This window comes from Diadema antillarum, unplaced genomic scaffold (assembly GCF_040938485.1).
Source record: "Diadema antillarum isolate AM-2024a unplaced genomic scaffold, OU_Dant_1.0 scf00000017, whole genome shotgun sequence".
NCBI classification, from domain to species: Eukaryota; Metazoa; Echinodermata; class Echinoidea; order Diadematoida; family Diadematidae; genus Diadema; species Diadema antillarum.
Genome location: NW_027270906.1, coordinates 5,852,661 through 5,863,074, shown reverse-complemented (window position 1 = coordinate 5,863,074; position 10,414 = coordinate 5,852,661). Strand labels below are relative to the sequence as shown.

At 40.2% G+C, this 10,414-nt stretch overlaps 1 protein-coding gene across 1 annotated transcript; it reads right to left on the bottom strand.

Annotated features, from left to right (window-relative positions):
• Positions 1–2,323: 2,323 nt before the first annotated feature.
• LOC139727448 (uncharacterized) lies at positions 2,324–9,616 on the bottom strand. The gene has a single exon (XM_071638406.1). It carries the CDS (start codon positions 9,457–9,459, stop codon positions 7,837–7,839), a length of 1,623 nt encoding a protein of 540 aa, XP_071494507.1. The 5' UTR covers positions 9,460–9,616; the 3' UTR covers positions 2,324–7,836.
• Between the last annotated feature and the right edge of the window lie 798 nt (positions 9,617–10,414).

Genomic DNA, 10,414 nt, shown 5'->3' with positions numbered 1-10,414 from the left:
CTGTCCACACTCACACGAGCAGCATTAAGAACAAAGGGGAAAGGGAACTGACCAAGAAGCAGGGCCCAGCAATAACTTACACCACATTTCTCTGGTGGCATGAGCGGGCCACTGAAATTTTAAAATCTGAAATTTTGGTAACTTAAAAAAAAAAAAAAAGGTAATATACAGGGATGCCAAGTTCAAAACATTTTTATGAGTGAGATTTTCATGACTCGGCATCTCGGCGAGCGAATGTGCGCGCAAGCGAGGGTGTGGGAGGGCCCCCCCCCCCCCCCCTGACTATTTTTTACTTATTTTGAAAGACAAAAGGAAAATATACCTTCAATTGTAACTATCACTTTAATCCTTTGAGCTATGCTCCTTATTATGGGCCCAAATTGCAGACTTTGCCCGATTCGTGAGAAAAATGGGTGCCATGCGTGAGATCGTGAGACGACCCCTAAATGCTTGAATGAGTCTCACTCAGAATGCGTGAGACTTGGTAGCTCTGAATATAACAATTCATTTTTTTATCTTCCTTGCCCAGTCGTGCCACCAAGAGATTACTTTTTTGAAGTTTGGTGGCCTGCCATCAAAATCAAATTTTTAGTGGACCTAGGCCACTAAACATACTTATGTCAAGCGAGCCCAACAAAAAGTATGGGGCTGGGGATAGAAAGGATGAAAGAGTTCAACTTCACAGGATATTTGATCTCAATACTTCAAGAAATAGATTCTCAAGTGACCAGTACCTTAAAATCAATATGTTCCTATGTCTCTACAATGCAGACACTACACCCAGGCTTTCCATGTACAGGGCTTATAGAGCTGTGACATATTTTCTTTTCTTATGCAGGGTTTGACACTAATGGTGGCCCGGTGGCCCGGGGCCACCAAAAACGCACGTCGGGCCACCAAAATTTCAGAAATGATGAATTTGGTGGCCTGATCGGGCCACCAAAAAAGGTCGGATGTTTGCCTTTGGGCCACCAAAAATAAAAGTTAGTGTGGAGCCCTGTCTTATGTCAACCCTGTTGCAAATAAATGTCAATATAAAACTTGAAAAGGGATTAACGGTTGATTAAAATTTGGACTAAACGTTCAGTATGTATTGTAATGGCTGGAATAACCTTAATGTCTTCTATATTCGTGAAGAAAAATGCATGCACAGGCTGGAACAAAGACTATAAAGTATTATCCCTCCAGGTTGACATCTTCCTGAGCATTTTTTTTTTTTTTTTTTTATACTTGATACAAGGACAGTAGGATTAAGGCTTGGTTTGAAGCCAGCCAAATTCTACATGGCACACCCTATGGATTATTTGACACCCCATAACATACAATACACTGTATGCAAGCTACTTTCAAACATTAATGCAACATACCGGTACTGTGTAAATTCTTCTCACATCTTTACCATGACTTTGCTATAATCATAAAAATGGATAAGCATAACAGACGGACACTATTAACTTGTGCATACAGTCCGACCTCTGTCATTGGGCCATGTTGGGACCGGCGCCCATCCCGATATGTAATCAGTTTGGCTGGATATGGGAGAAACAATGTTTACGTTCATGTACATGTACCAGCTAACCCAGTGGTAGCTACAATAGGTACATTAGGTACTGTACTTGATGATCTCTATATAGGAGGTATAATGTACAGTATTTGTACAGATCAGTGGGTAGGTGGTGTACACCACAACAGTGGTGTAATCTATGTCAACCTATATACCAATTCGTGTAATATTAAATCTATAGTCCATTTTTAAAGGAAATTTAAATATCTTGATGTAAAATTCATAACAAATTTTTTGTTGAGAATATCATGTTTTATATGTATATAGTGTAAGTTTTATAGGAGTTTTGATCAAGTTTGAAATCATTTCTTTTTTCACCTTCACAGTGTGAACCTGCCTGGATGATAGAGAAGTATGCATATTACAGAATTACATGTAACTGACTAATTGAGGATGGACGGTATGACATGAGCTCCTGTGTTTGTGTGGTACTCCCAAGACCAACAGCATGGTTGTTGTGACTGCTATTCTACTGAGCAGTGACAGAAATCATCTCAAAGTCAGACCCCTTTATGGTTGCATCATCTGGTTTCAAGGAAATATTGTTTACTTAAAAAAAGAATATATACACGTACACTGTATCTTCGACATATCTTTCATATAAAGATTTTAGTTGTCTCCTTAGCAACCAGAAAATCTGCTAACGCTTGAAAGGAATCTTCTCAAGAAAGTCTAAATAAAAAAGAATGGAAAAACAACTTTTCAGTTAGATGCTTGTAGAATTCCCTTTTACATGCAATCAAGTGTACAGTATGTAAATTGGTTCCTGTAATGTAGACTGTGCTACCTTATTTGACAGAAAATGTTGCCATCCATTGTGAGTTCCTGTGTACCTGTCATACACAATGTACATATTTGTACAGCTATAGTCAACTGATGTTGTTGTTCTTTTTTTCCCTTATGGTCTTCAGAGCCACCATAACTATGCCGTGACCTACATAATACAGTGTACATTGAATGGTGGGTCTGTGTTGTGTAGAATTACTGTCTGTATGTGGTCTTCACTTGTGAAAACACAAGACTTCCGGCTAACTTTTCCTCAAGAGCTTTATCTTCTTATGAATAGGACAGTCCAGTGTCGCTGCCACAATGCATGCAAAGTTTTTGAAACCATCGTCCTATTTTCATCCAGGATAGACTTCATTTCACAGCTAGGAAAAACAAGGAAGGAAGTATAGGGTTCATTCGATAGCAGGTTAAACTGGCAGAGTGCGGTTTCACTCACAGTGATTTGTGACTTAGCTAGGGGCATATAAGGCAGCACAATTATCGCACTGGCATAACATGTGGATGTCACACCAGTGTTTTTGTCTTTTGGGGCAATGGCACGTACAAATTGTATATCATCAACATTAATCGTGACGCTACACTCCGCCAGTTTACAATCCCACTGAGCATAAAAAGATCAACAGATGATTGATCAACGGACAACTGCATAATGACTGTGCAGTCAATTAAAATGCATGAACAATAATGAAATTGTGGTTTCACCTACTGGCCAGTCACAAACACTGTATAACATACCGGTACTTGTATCTGTCAGGTGAGGCTGTGTCATTTTGATAAACTTTGTTTGGTGTGGTTACTCAATGCCACGATGATTGAACACATTGTGGAGTAGAGCACAGCACAACAAACATGTACTCGACTGAAGACGAAACCAGTCAAGGTTCCTTACCCATCTACCAGGATGCAAGGTGACTAACGTCAGAGATACAATGTATCATTACAAAGAACACATTCTAGCGGATCAGTGCAAACAGTTTCTGCAGCCAATAAAACCACAATGGAGAGAACGTATGATTCCATGAAAAACAACTGCACCTTGATCACTCAACAACAACGAAAAAAGGAAAATTTGGCAGCATTGCCATACAGTGCAAAGGGATGCTTCATACTTCATAATACATACACTGTGCTCACTACTCTTCATCACTCAAGAAAAATAATGATAATAATAAAAGAATGTCAAGTAATAAATGCATTCATTGGAAGGCCTATTTTCTGGTATGCTTGGAACCACTATTAGACCAGTAAATCACAGAATTCCTCAATTAAACTACTGGAAAGCATGTCACAAGTCACAACCACAGAGTGCACAAATATTTAATCAGTACCGGTAATCACCGTTTGTCATCTTCACTGTACGATTTAATCTGTGGCAAAATTGGTGCAGCTTTCAAGGCACAGTTCACAAGTCACACAACAGAAAAATAATGGCAATTCTATGTCAGCGGAGAACAAGATGACAATTTGTCAAGGTGTCTTTCGTATTTGTTCCAGAATGTACTGGTCATGACTTGCTTCAAGTGGTGAGCTGAAGGATGCAAAAAAGGCAATTGTACGTCTTCTCTACAGTTTCCACTCCCTAAACCATTGTTAGCATTGTCCGGAGAAAGTATTTGGTCAAGAGAAAGTTGTATGTTTACACTTCTGTCTGTGCGCGGTCTGGCAGCATATCAGGCATTACAATTGCTCAGATTTCGTCTGCTCCTCTCTGAATAATCAGGCCATTTCTCCAGTCAAGTCACCTGGTCATGAAAGCGTCAAAATGTATCACCACTATGATTAATACTCATAACCTTTAACATTCAATTCCGACCCCCTTTTCAGTTCCCAACACTCATACTTACAACCAGTCATGTTCTGTTTGTACAAACACTTAAAGCTAAAGTTAGGTGTAAGAAAGCCATTCCACAGTGACGATCACAGAGTTTCCCTTTTCCATCATTTCTTCTAAATTTTGTTGAACACTGTGTACAATGCTCACTATGGGAAGGCGGTAAGACCTTCAACACTTGAATGATATTGGTAGGGTAGCACTTCCAGTGTACATGCCTTCCTAATGACACTTTAAGTTTAAAATGCACTGTAAATTTGATAGATTTAAGCCACTTGCAGTTTCTATTCTCGCATTGCAAACATTTGTACCCAGCATCTTTCTAGAAATGGGAGTTCCACCACCAGGAAATGTGAACCATCTTACATGTATGATGGGGGTTAATGTTTAATGTACAACACATTATCAATACCGGTAGATGGGAACAAACTTTTAACAGGCAGCACTGTTTGAAAAACAAACTCTGCATCAAAACTTTACTGTAACCTGCAGGGAGGTAAGTATGCCATACGAATGTACTGTACATTGGCTTTAGATCAAAGCTACTTTTTTTTACTGGTCATAGCATACAATTGTACAGCTGTACATTGTACATGTGCATATTGACACTTAATACATGCTACATACCTCCACTCAAAAAAAAAAAAACCAACCAAACAATAACCTTAAGGCCAACGAAAAAAATACCCTTGGTACAATTGTATATTATGCCACCAGCATACTTCCTTGGGTGTGGCTGCTGAGTGCGGCCCATTTTCTTCATTTGAACTTTATTGCACATGACTCTTTGTCATGTGCGTACAGTTTGTAACCTCTGTTGCTGGAATAATGACGCTCCTTGGTACAACTGTACTTAAAAGTCTGATGATCAGAAACACTATACATAGAAATATCTGGAGAATACAGTTCTCTCTCACAAGGCAAGTCAGTCATTGTACATGGGTGTTCATGGACGCCTTTGTGCTGCCTTCCTTACACATCAATACATGAATATGGCTCATCATTGTCCCGGTACAATGACTTGCCAAGAAACAATGTGGGAAATGTGCTGGGCCCATAAACTTGTGTGCTGTAGCGTAACTACACTTTGTGGTACTATTTCTGCACTCGCTCACAATTACCAACTTCCTGATGATCTGTCTAAAATACTTGTCCTGCATGATAGCAGCAGGGGGAGGAGACAATGAAGATAGAAGATACAATACTGTATGTAGGAAGCATCAGTAGATGCACGTATGAAAAATGATGCATATTGTATCAAGTGGTAATACAGTAATTACAACGACCTCTTTTACAAGACCTTACATTAATAATAATAAATAAACATATTATGTTTATAGGCACTGTGTACTTTAATAATGTACATTGTATGTATACACTGATATCCATTGCATTGTCTACCTTACAAGAGGAAGGGGGGATTTCATGAAAAAAAAAAACCACACATGATGTAAACACTGTCTGTGAAATGCTGCTTACATACCAATTTCAACAGGTAGTTGCAGGCTACCTTTTGTCTGATGGTGGAATACAATGTAGTATGAAGAAAATCCCCCAACACTGTCAAACACGCTGGCACCTTTAAGCAATTGAGGGAGTGTTGTACCTGAATCTGCAACAAAGTGATTTGCTCAACACTATTGTGTGACTGTGATCACTGTGAAACCATTTTTGTAAGTCCACACTCTCGACTGATGAAACAATTTAACTTTTTCTTCTTGTTTCTTTTAAGGACTGGATATGCCTTGCATTCTGAGTTGCTGCAGAGCTGACGTGCTGATCAAAGCTCTGTGTATACAAATTGTAAAGGCCTCTGTCCTCAACTGAACAGGTGTGATTGCATAGTTTACAGTTTCTTTTATACATGAAGCTGTTTTGCATTTCTTTGGAATAGTTTAAAGGCACCTTCCAGGCAATGGACATTTCTTTGTTCCATACTGCTGAACCATATTTCTTTGTGACTGAGAATTAAATACTGATTTTTGTCTTCTCATTTTGACAACATGGCAAAGGCACAACATTGATTCTTGAGGGATACCCAATATTAAAATAAACATATCAACACTGTGTCAGAAAAGCAATTGTTCTCTTGCATAAAAGAAGCAATTGTCCCTAAGGCTTTGATGTGCCACATTATCCTTTTACAATGAGGTTGCCATTGCAGAATCTGCTATATGATTTAATTCCTACTGTAGGCAAAACATACTAATTCCGGATGAACAACAATTGTAGCAATTTAATGGTGACTGTCACCAGAAATAAATGCTACTATTTTTGGGGTACCTTGGATCATCTATTATTTCAAGAGAGTGAAATAGAAAGATGATATACAATGTTAAAAGATGGTTTAAAGGAAAAGGAACATCCCTTTGCACATCTGAGATATTGTCACAAACTGCTCTATGGATGTTATTTTGCTCAAACAAGAAGAATAAAAAAAAAAGCCTGAAGCAATTGAAATTACTCCTAGCCTGTAAGCCAGTGGTTTTATAAAACTTGCTAAATATGGATGGAAGATTAATAAAAATTCTTGGAACAGTATTACGCAAAAGCTGTACCAGATCATCTGCCAACCTGTAGCATGATCAATTCAGGCATACAGTGTACCAATACATGTAGGTTGTACAATGTAGTGCCACTCCACATACATTTTGTACAAGTATACAATACAGGAATGTTTGAAGAAAAATCTAGTGGTGATATGATGAAAAATTGTCTTCATGCCATTTTATTGGGTTTGGGCATTACTTGGATCCAGGGTGTTGAAAATATTTACTTTCCTGAACGAGGACCCCTTTTTCCACAGGATGTAATGTATAAACTTCTAGTAAACCAACCCCAGTTGGAAAAAAAAAGTATCATTAGAGACTTTGTACCATGTGCTTAAAAGTTACTTAGGTTTTCTTTTTCTTTTTCCTATTACATCACTGAAGATACTTTGAGTATGGCTATACAACAATGGTGCTACATGTACATGGTCTGAACTGTCTGAATAAACGTGTTTGTGCTACTTTAATACATACATTATACAATTGTGTATGTGTACACAACTGTCAAGAGTTGGGACATAAAAGCTTCACAAGCAGGAACACAACAAAAGGCTATTTTCTCCATTTCTACTTTCCACTAGAAATCTTCCATCCCTTCTTCGATGAGTACTGTATCACAATTTCATGTTCGTTTGTCTGCTTGTTTGTTTTTTTTTGCTCACAGTACCATTATTACAAAAGTTATTGGCATACAATTACACTTATAATATCAAAAAATGGTTCACAAAAAGTGTCATTTGATCAAGAAAGTAAAAAACTATATCGATATTTTGATGTTATATCAAGAAGTACACAAAAAAATATAGTTCTGTGAACAGTAGAAGGACATCAGTGCTCAATGCATTTTCTCAAAATGCCCGCATTCTGACAGGAGCCAACACAAGATAGCTGCGCAGCCCATTGCATTTGTTTACTTCTACTGAACTGTCATTCCGATTATTGGTTGGAATTACTGCACATTACAAAATTGATACAGACTTACGAATAAACATCAGTAATACAAGATACATTCACTTGTCTTTGGAATATCATATACACTGTATGTAGTTCATAATATGCTTTCAATATGGCAACTTGTGTTTTCTCCTTTTCTCACTGTATAGTTAGTACTGATTTTCAAGGAGGTACTCGTTTATTTTTTTCGGGAGGGGAAGTCGGCGGATGTGATGTCGGGGATACGTCTCCCTAATGACAAACCTGCAGAGATGCTGTAGAGATTTCACCTCGCTGTAGCGAGAGACCCACTGGGTAAGCCTTGCAGGAAAGTTCTGGATGCCTGTGGAGTCGTTCATGTAGCCGTAGACCCCCTTCTGGGACTCTGCTACGACATTGTGGATCAGCTCGATGACGGAGGAGTGGCCTTCTGAGTCGTTGAGGCTGAAGAGTCCATTTCGGTGCTCGATTCTAGTGTGCAGGGTACGACCGCCTGACTTGAAACTGAGGGTGAGAAGGTACCGCTCGTCCGAACTGTCCCTCACAAGGAAGCTCCCGTTGGCTCTGTCTGCTAGTTTTTCCTCCGCTGCCTCCTGTGACATTGGACCCCAGTACCAGGGCTGGCGGGGCAGTTTGGATAGCTCGCCTGCCAAGCCTCGATTAGGATGGTTGTAATCCAGATGGACATCCTCATATATCGTAGGTCGGGGGCAAGCCTTTTCCCGCTCCAAGTACTGCCTGTAGAATGGCAATGAAACATCAACACCGTATCTCGTTTTCGAGCGTGCGGGCGGACGAGGAGGTGGACCCTCGACAGCTGGGGAAGATTCAAGACATTCAGTTGGCGATGATCGCCTATCTCTGTCGATGGTCCACTGGCCATTACTGAAAAGCGTTGCTGGCTTGGGTGGAATTGCAGGTGGAACGTCTTCAGGTGTAGAATTTTCAGCAGTCATAACGTCAGATGTGTCACCATTGGAGTTATCACAGGTACATATGCATGTCTGTTCACTATCACTAGTGTCATATTCTTTATGGACTTCAGCATTATCATTCACATCACATTTCATATTGGCAGCTGTTGCGCTACCACCAATACTGCAGTGGTTTGTCAAGCAATTATCGCCTTCACTTTCAGCCGGACTCTGTTTGACACAGTCGAGTGCATTAGCATTGCTTTCCAGTGAATCCTTGTTCTCCATTCTTTTCACATTATCATTGATGTAACAATGACTTGCACTTTCAACAGGTCTAAAAGTGTGTGTGCTAGCAGTCATGTGTGGAAGCTTGTGTTTTCTCCCACTGATATAACCCCTTTCATTGTCATTCCTTGAACTACATACGACAATATGGCCATTTGCTGACGGCCCACTTGAAATCGCTTGTTGCTCCTCGATCTTAGCGGAGCTGGAGCCACTTCCGGGTACACTCAGAATTACGGTGGTGTCTACGTCGTACTCATTAGCATTTACGTGATTTATGGAGCGATTGCTTTTATCAGACGACTTGTGCAGAAACCGCCATCTACTCACTTTATTTTCTAGACTTCCCATATCAACTTCGTTACCATTTTGATGGATGATCCTTTTCGACTGATCGCTGAGAAGTTCAGGTTTCACGTCGACATTTTGATATTCCACGTTCCTTGTCGCACTTTCGTTCTCGCTCTGGGAATGAGACTCCCGGGGTTCGTTCGCACCATTTGAACGATCACCTTCTGACGTTCCACGGTTCGTTTTGCGTCGAAATGTGGATTTAAATCCGCTCAAACTAAGTTTTTTGACGGAAGACATATTCCATACATGCTCAACAGAGTTACTGGAAGACAGTGACGAGCGATTGGCGAGTCATTTCAGGACACGAAACCCTGACATGTCTCGGGCATTTCCTCGGCTCAACAGGCGAAATAATGATACTGAGCACACAGTGAGTGCTAGTGTGGTGCGTACTGTAGTATATAATGCATGTGTGACTAAACATCGACACATAACATCCTTGTTGGCCTTCTCAACATCACACACACACGGCCAAGCCACGGCCATCCAGTACACTGCCAACAGAAGTATGTAAACGCAGGTGGCGCTATAGTCAGAGCTCATACGGCACTGAGCTCTCTCTCCACTCGGAGGGCTCTCTTATAGAATGACTCTCTCACTCACTAGTATGATTGGAGCTTCAATCTCCTTGGCATTCGAGTACATTTCAGGGGCGGATCCAGGAATTCCGAAAGGGGGGGGGGGGGGGGCCTAAAATATTTCAGGTGCCAATTCCGGGTTTCGTGTCCTAACAAGAAAAAAAAAAACTTCCACGCGCAATATTTTACGTTTCTCGTGCGACTTCAATCGCTCCCACTACAATCGACTGACAAAGATTGCATCTTCAAAAATTAAAGTTTTTTTTTCTTTTTATTTCTTTTGTTTTAACAAAACAAAATAGGGGCGCGCCTGGGGTGCCTCCTCTGGATCCGCGTATCCATTTCATGTAAAATACATACCTTCCTTGTTTTATTGGGGTCCTGCCGTATAGGCAGTTTGTCCGAGTTATACATGATATAGTATGGTGTTAATGAATATAGGGGATTTTGTTACATGTAAAATGGAAGATGTAATGATTATGTCTGATATCGGAGGATGAACACGCAGGCGAGGGTGTGAGATGTGTATAGGGAGCTATAGACTTGCAATTCAGTAGGGCCTATTCAGGGACACTAGTATATGATGGCTTTATAATCCAGTCCAAATATAAGTT

What these genes read in the sequence shown, in the direction of transcription:
- LOC139727448 (XM_071638406.1), bottom strand. Translation starts at nt 9,459, where the DNA reads ATGTCTTCCGTCAAAAAACTTAGTTTGAGCGGATTTAAATCCACATTT.